Here is a 17,304-nt window from a genome sequence, read left to right as displayed (position 1 = left end):
AATGATGAGAAGCCAGCTATTGGGAAAAGTTTTATTGACATTATATAGCTATTAAGGACATTAAGAATTCTCCAGAATCAAGTGTTAAATTCCCTCCATGTATATTGGCATGATAAGGTGTTCAGGTGTCTCCTAACTGATCAGTTCAGCTTGCTGTGCTGCTCATTGAGTTATTCCTAGCAATTGTAACAAAAGACTGATTTTCTAAATTTGTGGTTTATATCCTAATTTTTCTACTATAAAATTCTGGCTTTATCACTGAAGGCAAACTAATGACAATGAAAATAATACTGAAGTATTGTTAGCAACATCTCTGCTTTCACTTCTTATAATTATTTCTGACCATGTTTAGGCCTTTAGAGAGCTTGAAATGTGTGGATATAGACAGTTAATCAAATGATAAATTGAGCTCAACCTAAGACTTTCTTGTGAGGGGAAACAAAGGCTGTGATATTCACATGATATGTAACCCTTTTCTAGGCTTTGCAATGGAACAAATATGGTTGCTGCTGTTTCTAACAATTAGAATTCTTCCGGGGTCTGCTCAGTTCAATGGCTATAACTGTGATGCCAGCCTCCACAGTAGATTTCCTGGTAAGTCTGAGCCCCATCTACCCCTCATTACTTCTGAACAAGTGATTATGTCTGAATAGACCATCATTTAAATATATATGGAAAATGAAAGACCATCCCTTTAGATCAAGTGGCTATTAACAAATGGGAAATGACAAAGAGACATTTATCTAGAGCTTTAATTTATGACCACATTAACATACAAAGTGTTCATCATAGTATTATTATAATGGCTGTTCACAGATGTGAACGATATTAGCTTCTGGCTGGTAAATTAGGAGAAGCTAATTTTCTTCAAAATTTACCTAACTGACACCTATTTTTTCTTACAGGCTAATTCGGGGTTTTAAAATTGCCCTTATATGCTAATAGATTTGTTTAGTACTAGTACTCAAGAAAGTGATTTAGGATTGTTATGCAATATCTGAAAAGTGTTGGTATCTATTAAAATTCACAGCTTTGATTCAGAGTGAGAGCAAAAGAATCCTATCAATATTGAGCCAGAAAACAAGATTTTGACCATCTTGTGGCACATGAATAGACTCTTAAAATCTGCACTCAATGAAAATTTACTTCATTTACCACCTAAATATCCACCATTTTATTTTAGCTAGAGTTGCAAAACTGCAAAATAAAGATTGTCTAATCTTTATTGTCTAATCTAAAATCTTTTTTTTTTTTCTGAGACTTCAATGCCAACTGTGTAACTGAGACCATGATGACTCCTTCTGCACCTCGCCCACACACAGTGTGCAAGTTCATAGCACAATTGCACAGAGATGCCAGGGCAGTTAGAGTCAAAGTGAGATGACCACATCAGCATAAAAACTAGAGTGTATCTAATGTCTATGTCAATTCAGACCTAGTTCACAAGAATTTAGCATGGTAAGTAAAATGTAGAGTTCTTTGCAAGAGAGAGTACAGTAAAATCTGCAAAGGTATGTTGATGATGGCTTTTAATGGTCTTAACTACATTTGCAAGAGTGACTTTTTCCGTGTTTTTTATTATGGAAAATTCCAAAGGTGTGGAAACATAGAGGTTGCTGACGAGTGGTCATCCAGATTTATCAGTCAATATCATCTGTGTATTGCATTTCATCTCTACATTTTCCACTTTTAAATAAATACATATTTCATTCTCTAGTGTGTACATCTAGTAGAAAGAAACTTGATTGTAATACTTCATGTAAATATCTAATACTCAGTAAAGTTGTCTAATACCCAGTCATGTTGTCTAATACCCAATTAAACTACCTCTAACTTACCCCCTTGTGTTGTAGAATTCCAGTATTGTTTAAGCAAGAATTCTTTGTGTTGCATTGTGAACTGAAAGCATTTTGCTTTTCTTTTGAAGAAAATAAAAAGCCATTGAAGATTTTAAAACACGTTTTGATAAATGTTTGATGTAGTCACATTTCATTTAGGAAAGATATTAATAAAAGTGTGAAAGAAACCAGTGTGAAAAGACTGGAAATAGAGAAAAATATGAACTAGTAACTGTTAAAAGAGCTCAAGGGGGCGATTATTAAGAAAAATTTTTGTGATGGACTCAACAGAACCTGAGAACTAATGAGAGATGAGAGAAAGAAAATCACATTTTAACCTTGTACAACTAATGTTGATGCTGTTAATTGTTACTCAACACATAGAACACTTGTATATTTCATAAAAAATAGAGTGTACAAATAATAAACTTCAGGTGGTTTGGAAACATTTAGTACAAGCTTCCATCCAATGGTCGGAGATATGAACTTGAATCTTGCAAGAGAGGTCAAAACTGAAGGTAGCTTTGAGAGTTGAATGGGAAATGAAAATGATTGATTTATCCATAAACTGCCATTTATTTATCTTTTGTGGTGCAGGAAAAAGAAAAAATATTCTGAGTCAGAAATAGAAATGAGAAAAGAACTTTTTGGACGAAACAGGGCTGAATATATATGAGGAAAAGGGGACATTTTCAGAAATTGAAATCCAGTAATTAGCAATTCTAGGAACTAATGTAATGAGGAAACAGAATTTGGAAATCAATGGTGTAGGTGGAGGAATTAACCTTGGGATAGGAGTGGCAGTTTCTTTGATGGGAGTGGAAAAATAAGGACACAGACACAGGACCTCAGAGTTGCACCCTCCTGCCTCCCATGTGTAGTCGAGCTACTGGCCATTGGGCAAGCTGACTGCCAGAGGTCTGAATAGGATTCTGGAGAGGGTAGCTGAGCCTTGACCCTATTGTGAGTGGACAAGAAGGCCAACATGTTATAAGGCTGCTCAGCAAAGAGAATATGGCTGATGCTATCGTTATACACCCTTGCAAAGATAAGGAAATCTTGTTGATCAATCAGAAAGTGTCTAGAACCAAAATGTATTTATCATACAGCAAAATTTTAAGGTTATGTTAGAGTGTATTTAAATGTTGTATTCTGACCATCTACATGAAAACCACCTGATAATTGCTAAGAACAAAAACAAAAATGTGAACTCCATAACATTCCCCCAAATATGCAGGATTGGAATTTCTGGATACGATGTTGGAAATTTCTTTGAAACTTTGTAGATGAGTGCAATATACATTAGGTTATATGTGAGAACAACAGATCATGTATTTCATTGCTTTCTTGAGTCCGTTATTCCAACTAAAAGCACAATCATGGGTTGAGGAGATACAATTAAAAAACAAAATCTCCTTGGACCCAGAGCAGTAACCTATCAGCTAAAGTCCTTACCTTGCACACACCAGGATCCTATATGAGCGCCAGTTCTAATCCTGGTAGCCGCACTACCCATCCAGCTCCCTGCTTGTGGCCTGGGAAAGCAGTCGAGGAAGGTCCAAAGCCTTGGGACCCTACATCTGTTATGGGAGACCCAGAAGCTCTGGGCTCCTAGCTTGGGATCAGTTCAGCTTCAGCCATTGCAGTCACTTGGGGAGTGAATCATCAGGCTGAAGATCTTCTTCTGTGTCTCTCTTCCTCTCTGTGTATCTGACTTTCCAATCAAAATAAAATAAATCTAAAAAAAAGCCTTCTCTCCTGCCAGAAAATTTCTCTTCTGAAGTAGCAGAAAAACAATACACTTCTGATACTGAACAGGCTTTAATGCCCAAAATGATGGACATCAGAGACAATCAATGAAAACTGAAATTCAAAAATAAATTTCTCCCGTTTTTCAAGATTTTTTTTAAAGGATTTATTTTATTTTCATTACAAACTCAGATATACAGAGAGGAGGAGAGATAGGAAATGGAGCTGCCGGGATTAGAACCGGCGCCCATATGGGATCCCGGCGTTCATAGGCAAGGACTTTTAGCCACTAGGCTATCACACCGCCGGGCCCTCAAGATTTTTTTAAAAATTTATTTGAAAGGCAGTATCATAGTGGGGGGAGGAAAGGAGAGAGAAAGAGAGGAGAATTCCAAATTGCTGGCCACCTTCCATATGTCTGCCACTTTCAGGACTGGGCCAGACTAAAGCAGGAGCCAGTAACTCCAGATGGTCTCCCCCATGGATTTCTGTAGTCCGGGTGCTTGGGCTGTTTTCCATTGTTCCCAGGTACATTAACAGGGAACTACATCAAATGCATCAGTTGGGATGAGTTAGGACTTGCGTTGACATTCTGGTATGAGATGTTGGTGTCACAACTGTCAACACAACTGTGCATCATAGTGCCTGCCCCTAAATATTTTTTTTTTAATTATGCAGCTACAGCCATTATAAGCATGATTTGTCATGTGCCCTAACTTTACTGGTAATTGCAGTGATCACCAGGGTTAGTGTATTGGCTTGATTCAGAGAAAAAATTTTCTCATATGTTTATGACAGGAAGTAATTTTTGCAACTCAGGTGAGAATTACATCAAATCGAGCTTCTATCATCCCGGAAGAAATTGGTAGATGGGGATAGGGAAGGGCTATCTCTCTTGATGTTCACATTTAAGAGACATCTCTCAAGGGTTTGAGAAAATCCTTCCTGGGCCACGAAGCTATCAAAGGTCTACCGAGTTCTCAAGCACATTTATATATGTTTCAAAAAGAAAAGAAGTAGTTTGGTTTCAATTCATCAGATGTAATATTCTAAGGAAAAAGAGAAGATGTATGTTATTTTTTAATAAAGAGAATTAAATTTCTTTAACTTGTATGTTGTATTACACAAGTTAGCACTTTAAGTTTTGGCTGGAATAGGTTTAAAAAAAAGAAAAATCCAAATTTCTGTAAATGCATGTACATATACATACATTCCTTTGTTACAATTTAATTCGTCATATTTTTATTTTACTCTTTTCAAAACAAATATTCATTTTATTTATTTATAAGATTGTTTTATAAGGAGGGAGAAAGAGAGAGAGAGATAGCTCTTCCATCAATTGTTTCCTCCCCAAATGGCTACAAGGACCGGGACTGGGCCAATGCAAAACCAGACCTGAGGAGATTGATCTGACTCTGCTGCGTGGATAGCAGGGGCTCAAGTCCTTGGACCATTTTCTGTTGTTTGCCCAGGTACCTTAACATGGACCTGGATTTGAATTGGAACAATGCAGTGTCAACCCGTAACCATATGGGGATGTAGGTTTTGCAGGCAGCAGCTGAAACTATGTCACTATCATGGTCCCTCATTGTTAAGCTTTAAAATTAATGTCTGAAAGAAATTCCAAATCTAAAATCCAAACAGAGCAGGTGTTCATGGAGGACTTTTACTTTTATCTGGGTGGTATTTAGTACACATTTTGCAGATTGTTTGCAGAAGGAATGCCAGAGGGAACAAAGACAGCCTACAGGTTAATTGTACACTGCTCTCTTGACTTTCCATTTCTCTTCCACAGCAAAATCACCCTTGATGTCTGCACGAGTTCCAGACGCTGCTCAGATCCTGAGCAATGGGATGGAATGAGAATGAGTCTGGCAAAGGCAAAGAGCTTTCTAAATGCAAAGCAATGCTAATGATGATGAGGGCAATCCTACCGCCCTATCTGACCTTTGCTGTTTCATGACACCAGAGCTATTTTCTCTAATTTCCATGGAATCTTTCCTTGGGCCAAAAGAGCATTGTAGCCTAATTCATTTGAAGTTAAAAGAATACATTTGATTTAAAAATTAGTTAACTCTCATCTGCCCCTGCTAATAGCTAGGAGTAAACTCAGGTCCTAATAAATTTATAGCTGTGCTCTCCCCAGACAAAAGCTCACACATTTTGCTTTTTAGATCCCAAGGAACTATTTGACCAATGTAAAATAATACATAGAAATGCACCTGGCTCCTCTGATGGATACCTTCTGGGAGCAGTGTCTGTTTTTGAATGTGAGTGATATTTGAGGGTTACAATAAAATTTCTGGCTTCTAAAAATTCTTGAGCAGCCTTGTGACATATTGAAGAAAGCTGCTACCTGCCACCAGTTTCACATATGGGCCTCAGTTTGAGTCTCAGCATCAATAATTACTATCCAGCTCCCTGATAATATACTTTGACAAAGCTGCAAAACATGGCCCAAGTACTTATACACCTGTACCTAGGGAGGAGAGAGACCTGGAAGAAGATCTTGACTCCTGGCATAGGCCTGCCCAAACCCTGACTGTTTTACAGCCTTTCTCTCTCTCTCTCTCTCTCTCTCTCTCTCTTTTCCTTTGTTTGTGTTTCTGTATCTTTGCCTTTCAAATAAATATATTGGTTTTAAAAACCAGGAATTTTTTAAATGTTAGAGACGTAAATAAATAAGAACAGACGATCTATGGTACCAGAAACTTCATGACCTCATACCATATTACAATTAAGTAACTAGTTATGGGAAATTATGTTCCATTGTTTGTCTCCTAACATTTTATTTATAATAGTGATATTACAGAAGAAAATAACAGGTTCTGTGTGCATAACGGTAGGCACAATACAGAATTCTTTTTTATCCCTTATAAATTCTTTTTTATCCCTACAAAAATTATTTACTTTACAGCAGGGTAATTTTAATGTTATAAGTTTTCTAATACTGCAAAGTTAGCTATGAACAGAAAAAGAGCTCAGACTTATCAACAGATGTTGAGATTTAAAATTAAACTTTGAATATTACATTTAAGAAGTGATATGGTGATGGAGATCATGATGGAAATTATTGTGCCACAGAGTCCCAAAAGTCAAGTGGCAGGGAAGTTTGTTTGATTCTTTCCAGGTCTGTTTGATCAAGATTTTTTTTCTGGTATTGTTTATTAATTGATATTTCAATGAACTTGGCTATTGCTTAGAAAACTAAAATAAGAATCAAAAATTCAGTTAATAGAACTCATGGGTGAGTTAAGTTGATGAAAAATGAACTGTCTAATGTTGCCTAGGTTTTGTGTCTCTGTTGCATTATTCAGTGCCTAAAGACAAAGCACAAGATAGTAACAGAGCAATTATCCCAAGAAATATGTTCTGGCCTTCGGCGTTGATAAGAAAGGCCAATTCCTGTACAAGTGTCTCCTACTTGTCAAGAGAATATCTGTTTCCCATTGTGCACCTATGACTACAATCATGAGACTAGATGAGGCACAAATGACCTATGCAGCTATTCCTGATTCCTGATCGAGCCACAGTGATAAAGCAAAGTGGGGAAGAGAGTAATTACACAGCAAGTATAGTGACTGAAAAATTCTGGATCTATTCCCTTCTTTATTTTAAAAACAAAGTTCTTTGTTGTAGAAATCTTTGATTACCCTTGCTTGTGTAAGTTCAACCATATGCTTTCTTTTCTGCCTGAAAAAGATTATCAAATTCTTATTATAAGGAATGTGGAGTCACAAGTGTGATTGTAAGTTGGCAAAGCTTGCCTCAGACAGCTCATGAGTTTCCTACAGCAGTGGGAACAACAGCTTGTATTTGCTAACAGGAAACAGATGTTGTGATGAAAAACTGAGGTGGAAAGAAACCTGTTCAATGCAGAAAAAAAACTTGAATTTCTCATCCATTTAAATTCCTTATCAGCTGTTGTTGTTTTGTGTAAATGAAATATTAATTTTAGTATTTCTTTTTTAGCATCAAAACCCCAAAGTTTATATCAAAATTGGCATGAATAGATGGAACATCAAGAAATGAATGAAAGTGACATATATAAAACCTGTGCAAGCAATATATGGTACTAAATATTACCGCCCGCATTTTGCATATAGCAAAATTATATAATTTTATAATCCTGTAAAATAGTCTAAATTATTACTGAAATTTTTATTGGAGGCAAGAAAGTAAGTTATTTTTAAGTGAATTTTTCATGAGTACAATATAGTACTCTTCAACATTAAGCACCTTTCTTCTGTTTTGCACACGTTAGTGTCTGTTATCAGTTTGGGATCAATATTTCTTTAATGCACGCACATACCAACCCATGGATACAAGTACAATCACACCACACCACTGCAACCCATGGATACAAGTACAATCACACCACACCACTGCAACCCATGGATACAAGTACAATCACACCACACCCCTGCAACCCATGGATACAAGTACAATCACACCACACCCCTGCAGTGCATTGCAGAGAACAGTGACCTGCTGTCTATGAACCCCTTCCTGTATTCATTCCAGCATTCCCGAGGTGGCATCCCACATGCCCAGGCAAACATTTCTCAGGTCCGTTTTCCCTGGACTACGTGACCCTGCAATACAGGCATCGTGCCTGTTAGAACTTCTATTTGGCATAGTTGCTGTTTTGGGGGTACAGTCTTTCCAACTCCAGTTAATGTGTTACTGAAATCTGTGGAGTGAGTTAGAGATGGGTGAGAAGATTTACTGTCTTCCCAATTTTGTTTCACATTGTTGCCTCAGGAGCAATGCAGTAAACTTACTTGTCTTCTTAGAGCTTTCCATAATCCTATTTGCTTTAAGACAAGATCCCAAACCAGTGTTTCCCTAATAAAGGACAGAGCATACTCTTCTTTTCTTCTTCATGATCTGTGAAAATTGAGAGCTCAGATAAGAAATATGTGTCTGTGAACAGCAAGACGATCCCTAACCATAATACACAGACTTTTCTTTGTGACTAGTTTTAAAGAGTTAGAAATTGTGCTAGCAAGGTGTGAAATAACTGGGGTAAACATTTTTAATAAACATTTAATGATTATTTCTTAGGCACTATTAGAACTCTCAGGGTTCATGTTCTCACGGGAAAGCAGACATCGTTTTCCAGAGTTGATGTGGTATGGTAGACTGAGTGATGTGGGACACAGCAAGGGAGGTGAGTATAGACCCTTGGGAAAAACAAGGAAATGACCATCGAAGGACAATTTGGAAATATTGCTCTGTTCTCAGCTATTTTTGCCCTACCTGAAAGCTTTCCTTGGAGATTCCATTTATAATTACTTTTTTATTATTGATATCCTTGACATTTGATGATTCTAAAATATATATCTCTTGCTATTTTCAATCTCTCAAACAATAGATTTAACATTACCACTTGCTGCCCATTTCTGGTTGATTTTGTGTTTTTTCGCCTCACAAAACCTGATCTCACCGTCTTACTGCTCCATAAACCCTTTGTTTCAAGGGATGATCCAAAATTAGCCAGTTTAGTGCCAGGGTACCCCCACAACTCCTCAAACTATCATCTAGTCAATTTTGGTTAAGATGAATCCAATTGGAAATATTCATTTCTTCCTGAAAATCTTTCTAAACTACCTTTCCATTACCAAGACAGGATGGTTGATGACGTGGTTTACAAATTCCTATCATCGTCATCAGGCTGTATCATAATTACCTACTTTACCTGTGAATACTCTGTTCAAACACAGACTCCTTTCAGTAATGGAGTTTTTGCTAATGTTTTAATGTTCAGAGTTCATCATAAAGACTGACAGAAAACATGCGTTCAAGAAAGGTTTTAGTGGAATTCTTTGTTGATATGAATCTGTGTGTACTTTGAGTTTGGAAATAAATAGGGCCAATTGTCTCTAGCCTAGTAAGAAACCAATGGCACTGTGTGTGTAAGTTTCATACTCTCTACCTTTTGCTTGTATTTTTCACTGAACTGCAAAATTCCTTTTCATGTAAAGTTTTACTTTTTCAGTTCAATGCTAATGGAGCATTATCATCAAATATAATACAATGCTCATGATCAGCCTACTGCTGAATTGAAGTGTGTTGTCATCTTTGTATTGTATAATATTTATTTGAAAATTAATTGAATAATGGCATTGATCTGTGTGTTTTTATAATTACATATTGCCTACGTAAGTATAATAAGAGGTTAAAAATAAATTGTCCTGAAACTAGGGAAAAATGTAGACTTCCAAGTTAACCAAAAGGAGACAAAAATTATTCAGTCTACCAAACAAAGCTAGGAATCTTATAATCATTTGGATTTTCTTGTGTTTAAGTAAGTTGACTACGAAAAAAAGAACAGTCAGATAGTCTTATTAGATATGTGAATGATATGTGTCAAATAAGTTTGTCTGAAGGCAAAGATGTAATAAACTGGTCTAGGATAGAACTTTATTAGGGATACATAACTTGATATGCCTGCTTACATATCAAGACTTGTATTCCTCCCCTGTTAGCTTCCATTTATGTACTGATCCTATTTGATAAACCAAAACTCAGTGTACTTTTTATACATCTTAAAAGATTATAGGATACTATAACAGGATATACAAAACTTATGTAATTTTAAAAAATTTGAGACAGATCAATCTATTGCCTATTTGATAGAGGAGATTATGGAATGTCATTTTTACACAGATTCACTACTGGAGACAGAGGGGTCTTTCATCTGTTGGTTCACTTCCCAGGGATGGTCAGGGCTAATTCAGCATCCAGGAGCTTTTTCCGGATCTGCTTCTTAGATGCAGGGGGCCAAACAGCTGTGCCATCCTCCATTGCTTTCCCAGATGAATCAGTAGGGAGCTGGTCTGGAAGTACAGCAGCAGGGAGTCAGTCAGTGCACATGTGGGGTCCCGGAGCTGCAATCAGTGGTTTAACCATTACAGTGCAATGCTGCCCTCTGGATATTTCACTTTAAACATTCTATAGGAGCAAGCAATGTGGCATAACTAGTAAAGCCACCGCTATTGGTGGTAGCATCCAATATGGATCCTGGTTCCTATCCCATGTGCTCCACTTTTGATCCATCTTTCTGCTAGTAGCCATAGGAAGCAGTGGAGGATGGCCCACGTGTTTATGCCCCTGCCACCCACTTAGGAGATCTGGAAGAAGTTCTTGGCTTTTGACTGCAGCCTGGCTAATCCTGGTTGTTGCAGTCTTCTACTAAGTGAACCAGTATATGGAAGACCCCCCTTCTTGACTTGAAACAAATAAATCAATCTTTTTTTTTAAGTCTGTGGGAAGATTGGCTTGTTAATCTATTGAAATATAATTGCATATTAGCTTTGTACTGGAAGATTTTTATTCTTTATGGTTGCTGTTTGTGATTGTTGCATGCTTAATCCTCACATATTACTAAAAACATGTCAGGATAGGAATGGATAGTAAAAGACAAAAAATTCAGATATTGAGAACAAAATGTTATTCAGTAACTGAAAAAACTGATTTTCTACTTTTGTTACAAAGTAAATACTTTTGTTCTTTGAGGACTTGGAATTTCATTTGTTTTTCTCCTTGAAGTCTTACAAATGGCAAAGTTGTGCTGCCTAGATGTCTTTAGTGTGTACAAATAGGAAAAATGTGTTTCTCTGAAAGACAGTGAAAAGTCTTTAGAAAACTGGGTTAGGATGGATTTGAACAGATCTTCTTCTTACCCAACACAAAGCCTTTAGTTTGTGATCATATCTTCTGGTGGGATCAGCTTGTAGCAAATCCAGTTCCATTGCAGGGGTTATAAGACTTCAGTTAAAAAACAAAACAAAATAAGACAAAACAAACAGAGCACGGAAGAGAGCTCTCCATCTAGGCACTGTCATTTGTGAAAGTATTTTAAGCAACAGTCAATCTCCCCAGAGCTGAGGAAACCAAAGATTCAGGTGGTTTAAGTTAAGAATGGAACCTCTTTTTGTGACCTTATGTATTGGTATGTAGCCATTTTGTACATTTATGATATAAAGTAATGCAAAGATACTTGTTTTCCATTTCACTGTACATGAAATGAATTCTTAGAGAGCTCTCTAATCTGTCAGAATTTTATTTGCCATTCAGGTGGACATTCTGTTACTTTACTCCTCAGGGTAGTCCACCGTGGCCAGAAATTAAGCACATTGTTTAATAAGTAGTTTTGTTGCCTTTTGGAACTTCCGGCTTATTGAGAAGACAAATAAACAAATACATATGTCATTGTTTGGCAATGTGACATCATATAGAGAGTAGCCTGAGTTAGATGTAGATCAGGGAAGACTTTCAGAAGGAATGAAATTAGAGACCTGGAGAATGAGTAGTAGCTACTCAGGTGAAGTGTAGTGGTAGGATTAGCATTATAAGCAAAGAAAAGAGAACAAATTGAAGGCCATGTATATAAATCTGAATTATGAGTTAAATGCTCAGAGTATGCTATTATGTACCAACTTACATGCAAGAAGATGTGCCAACTTTAAGAGTGTAACCGTGTTAACATCCTCAAGCACTCCTGTCATTTCCATTGAGATGAAGACAAAGAGCACTGTCACCTCCCTGCAAGTTTTCCTGCAGCCCATATTCTAGACATGTCCACCCCAGGATGTAGCCACTACTGTTGCAGCAATAACTCAATAGAGTGATAGGAATAAACCAAACAAACAAGTATAGATTCAGGTTGATGAAGGAGAAGGAGGTGAAAATGCAGAGGTAAAAGGTAGTGGATCATGGAGAGTCCTGAGTGAAATAAGTAGCTGTTGTCAATTTGAGCAAGAGGATTACATAACTGGATTAATATATTAACAGCCATACTAGTTGGAGGAGATGACGATGGACATAGAGGAATCATTAGGAGGTTTATGCAGTATTCCACAGAGGAGACTGATGCCATAGGCCAAGGAATGCCACATAGATTGAAAAAAGTCAATAGATTTAAGACGTGCTTGTTAATTCTTAAGTTCTCAAAGGTATTTGTGAAAACGAACTCATTTATTTTAGGGCAGATATATTAAATGGTTATATTTGCATTTAAGCAGTTAATGTTGCTCAAAGCTACAAACAGATTCCCTCAATTTTAAATGTTATTTTTTTTTATGTTGGCAAAGCATACTTTGTAATTCATTCATTTTATTTTTCACTTAAAAAGGGGAATATTGCTTGGGATTTCCTATAAAACTTAGCTTAATATTTACCTTTCAGATACGATAAAAAATGTGCATTTTCCTTAAAGCTAATTTTAGGACTTTGAAGTTTTTACCAAAGACAGAAATGTGTTACAATGTGTTAAAGTTACTGTAGTTTTCTATGGTTGCCATGACAGAGCACTGCAAAAAGGTAATTTTAAACAATAGAGCCTTATTGTCTTATAAATGTTTTAAAACAACTAAATTTAATTTGTCAACATTCTGAAGACCACAAGTTTAAAAGCAAATCAAGGATTTCCAAATAACATGTTAGATATGGGCAGTGAAGACGTAATGTATATATTTTTAGGGAGACAGTCATATCCATATTAGTTCCCAGAACAAATAAAAGCAACCTGCAATCAGTATGGAATGAGTCCATTTTCAACCTAGAGTCTGTACACGCCTTGTAAAAAAGCTAAGTGTCAATATGAAAAGTGTGAGAGTGCATGCGAATTCACTTTTGCAGATTTAGGGCAGAGCTCATCATTGAAGTTACAGCCTTACAGAGTTCCATGCAAGTTGTGTTTTACTTTTCCATGGCCCGTTCATTCTTTAAACTGGAGACAAGATCATTATCAACTTCTTGTTGTCATTGAGAATGCTATACATTTTTTGTTAACATCAATGTCTTATTTTATGTTCCCTTTGTCCTCAATGTGATTGCAATCTATGCAAAATAAACTATTTTTTGGATGGATGTTATCACAATATCTGGGATAAAATGTGTTAAGCTCTTTGGCTTAGGGTTTTTTTTTTTACTACTTTCCCCACATTTAACAAAAACACTTCATTTGTGGAGAGCTTCATCCTCTAGACAGATGATCTACATTTAGTTACTGTAGTTCTAACTTTCCACGGTAATCTAGCATTTTCTCCTCAATTTTGTAATCATTAGGCAGTACTAAACTGATACTACCTCACGCTTACTGAGCATAGGCTCAAGGAAACAATGATGAAGTGTAATTCCCACACTGTAAGAGTTCTCCCTAAATAACCAACTAAAGTGTTATTTTTTCTTAGTAAATTTGCACATTGATTATGGTGTATTCATATCTGGAAATGAGTTGATTCTTCCAAGGAGATGACTAAATATTTAAAGGGATGTGTAAATTGCTCATATCCCTCTACTATGCCTTTGTAACTTACATTGGCTTGTTTTGGTTTTTATTTTAGCTGAACGAGACATAAGTGTCTACTGTGGGGTGCAGGCCATTACAATGAAGATTAATTTTTGCACGGTACTTTTCTCGGGTTACTCTGAAGCGGATCTGGCACTGAATGGAAGGCATGGAGATTCCCACTGCAGGGGCTTCATCAATAACAACACCTTTCCCGCAGTGGTCATTTTCATCATCAATCTCAGCACCTTGGAGGGCTGTGGAAACAACCTAGTGGTAAGATTAGTACGAAATGTTGTGCTAAGTCTGAGATCATAAATAAAAAATCCTCCCATTTCATGAAATAATCAAAACCTTCATCTATCTTTCAAGAAAAAAACAAATCCAATAAAATGGAATAAATCTCTTTCCTTTGTTTGTTTGAGGGCTACACTCCCAAACCTACAGTTCCAATAATGGTTCTGTTTATGGTAGCTCAGCGCTTGAGGGATCTTGGGTTAGTTGCGCTAGCTCTTGCAACTTTGTCTAGTCTCAGTGTCTTTGCTAACTGTTTCTGTTCAGTTTATCATTAGCCATATTCCTAAAGTTTGCTGTGGACGCATCTGGTCAGACAATGTTACAGTGACTTTGGCGGTGAAACTTTTACACTGTGATTTTAAGTTCATTCCGGAAGAAAGATTAAACACAGACTGGGAAATTGGAACTTTCTTTAATGGCTAGTGATTGAATAATCAACACCTGTACTTGTAAAAGACAGTTGTCCATATTTCTGATGTGAATTTCTTTGCACTTCAAAATGTTTATTATGTGTGATCTTATCCTTGAGATCCACTAGCATACTCTCTCTGGTCACTGTGAAACTCAGAACTCCAATTTGAACACTTCCATCCTGAGTAATTTTGGTCTATATCATTATCTTCTTTATTAACACTATGAATACCAAAAATGAAGTAGTGTTATCTGAGGTGACTATATTGTCTTCAAAACTGAAAAGTGTATATAATGAAAAAAAATTGTGAATTTAAAATGTTTGTACCCAAGCAGGGCTATCATTTAATCACATTTCCCCATGAATTTCTTGATGCGTCCACATATTGTGACTTCAGAGAAGTATCAGGCATACTGAAATTCGCCTAGTACTACTTTTAATTTTATTCGATTCCATTTTATACATTTGGTCAGTCCTAGAAAAAAACCAAAAAAGAGATTCATTGTGTATGACTTTTACTTTTCACAAATTGCTCTCTGAGGAAAGGGGGAAAGCTTGGTTTTTCTGAGAACAGAGTTTCAGACTTGATAGGGGATAGAGGACAGGAAAAAGATTTCTTTGAACTTCCTTATTTCTTCCCAGAGGGCAGTTACAATATTGTGCCCATAATTGTTTCCAAGCCTGTAGCTTTGTGATTGCTGATTCCTTTTATTAAAAACATTTATTCATCTCTGAGTTGCATGCAGCTAAGTTATGGAGCAGGCCTACGGGTCAGTGAGGCAGGCTGATTATGACATGCATGTGTTTCCTTGTTGGTGGGAAGGAACTTGTGTACAGAGCAGCAGCACTTCCTTATGTACATTTCCTTATGTACATTGCTTTTAGTAGTATTGGGGATTGCCGTGAAAGCTAAGCAGTCCCAACCAAACACACAGAGAAACAAGATTGTCATATAACTTCTGGAAATTCATGATTTCCCTGAAACACAATAATGAACTCTTGTCTCAGAGGGTGAAGAGTCTATGACCGGAGAGGAACATCCAGAGCAAACTAATCCTCAGGACATGTCTGACTTTCACTATGATTTCAAAAACATTTCCAGAGCCCCAGATGCTGGTGACCGTGGCATGCTGAAAATGAAGAGGTGAAAAAGAATGAGATGGTTCCTGTCAGTTAAGTTTCTAGGATAGCTGAGATGGCTGGCAAGGCAGCAGGCTGATGAAATCTTCTGCTGTGACTGGCAGACAGACACATCCCATGTGAGAGAGTAAGAGAAAGTTTCCCAGGGAAGAGGAGCTGTAGAAACACTATAGTACAGAGAACAGGAAGAGCTGGCTGAGATAGAATGTACTAAGACGGGGGAGAGGAGGCTTGGGAGCAGGAGCAGTATTACCGGGAGTCACTGCAGAGAGTTCACACCTTGGTACCTTTGGTAAATGTGAAGGTTTATTTAATTAAAAACACATATTCACGGCCTGGCGGCGTGGTCTAGTGGCTAAAGTCCTCGCCTTGAATGCACGGGGATCCCATATAGGCCTTGGTTCTAATCCCGGCAGCTCCACTTCCCATCCTGCTCCCTGCTTGCGGCCTGGGAAAGCAGTCCGGGACGGCCCAAGGCTTTGGGACCCTGCACCCGCGTGGGAGACTGGGAAAGCAGTTCCTGGTACCCGGCTTCGGATCGGCATAGCACTGGCCATTGTGGTCACCTGGGGAGTCAATCACTGGTCGAAAGATCTTCCTCTCTGTCTTTCCTCCTCTCTGTATATCTGACTTTGTAATAAAAATAAATCTTTTTAAAACAACACATATTCACTTAAGTTGTGTGTATAATGTCAAAATCATGGCATTTTGGAGCTGAATTGGACTCTAGAAATGATCTGTTTTAGTGCTTTATTTTGCATGTGTTATACACATACATATATATATATACAAATATATATATATAATTACATATACAAACACAAATATATGTGGGGCAAGAAAGGGGAGAGAGAGAGAGATTTAATTAATGAACTTGGTTTACCATTCTAACAGGTATCCACAATTCCTGGAGTCAGTGCTTATGGAAACACATCTTCAGTACAAATAGGAAATATTTCGGGATATATTGATACTCCAGATCCACCAACAATCATCAGCTATCTACCTGGGCTTCTTTACAAATTTAGTTGCAGCTATCCACTGGAATATTTGGTTAATAATACCCAACTTGCCTCGTAAGTTTACACTCTATTCTTAGTTTCTCACATCGTCTTGATGCTTGAGTTGTTACTTGTATTAATAAACTTATATAAATTTTATGATTTGGCCAAACTGATGTCATGTAGTGTTCCCAGCATGAGTTGTTTATTCCTATATAGTTCTCTTTCTGGCTATCATCTTCATTATCAGTTGGTATCTAATCATAGGACCTAAGTCAACAGTCACATAAAGCCTGGCTTAAACTATCCAGATATATTCCTTGAGTATTCCTTATTCCTTTTACCTGAGATTCCTGATTGATTATGTGTTCCTGAGGCTTCCACGGTGTTTTCAGGTGTGAGGCACCTGACCACTCCTTCACTGGGTCCTCCTTTACCGCAGCGTTGCGTGGTATGGTTTCATTGTTAGATTTTGCTGTCTGAGATGGGTATTTCTCCATGACTTCTGAGGGTGCTCATGATTGCCCAGCATCAGCACTGGGAAGATGCTCTGACCCGCAACCAAGGAGA

At 37.3% G+C, this 17,304-nt stretch overlaps 1 protein-coding gene across 1 annotated transcript in view; it reads left to right on the top strand.

The window, feature by feature from the left end:
- Positions 1–488: 488 nt before the first annotated feature.
- Positions 489–17,304, top strand: part of ZPLD1 (zona pellucida like domain containing 1) — a 39,790-nt gene continuing 22,974 nt past the window's right edge. Inside the window, exons 1-3 of the mRNA XM_040980921.1 lie at positions 489–594; positions 13,940–14,160; positions 16,628–16,809. Of these exons, the coding sequence (XP_040836855.1) occupies positions 489–594; positions 13,940–14,160; positions 16,628–16,809 (509 nt within the window). The remainder of the gene's footprint in view (positions 595–13,939; positions 14,161–16,627; positions 16,810–17,304) is intronic.

The sequence above is a fragment of the Ochotona curzoniae genome, unplaced genomic scaffold, assembly GCF_017591425.1.
Source record: "Ochotona curzoniae isolate NIBS_2020 unplaced genomic scaffold, NIBS_Ocur_1.0 contig_3498, whole genome shotgun sequence".
Lineage (NCBI taxonomy): Eukaryota > Metazoa > Chordata > Mammalia > Lagomorpha > Ochotonidae > Ochotona > Ochotona curzoniae.
The sequence above is the reverse complement of the archived record's forward strand: the minus strand, read 5'-3'. Positions and strand labels throughout refer to the sequence as shown.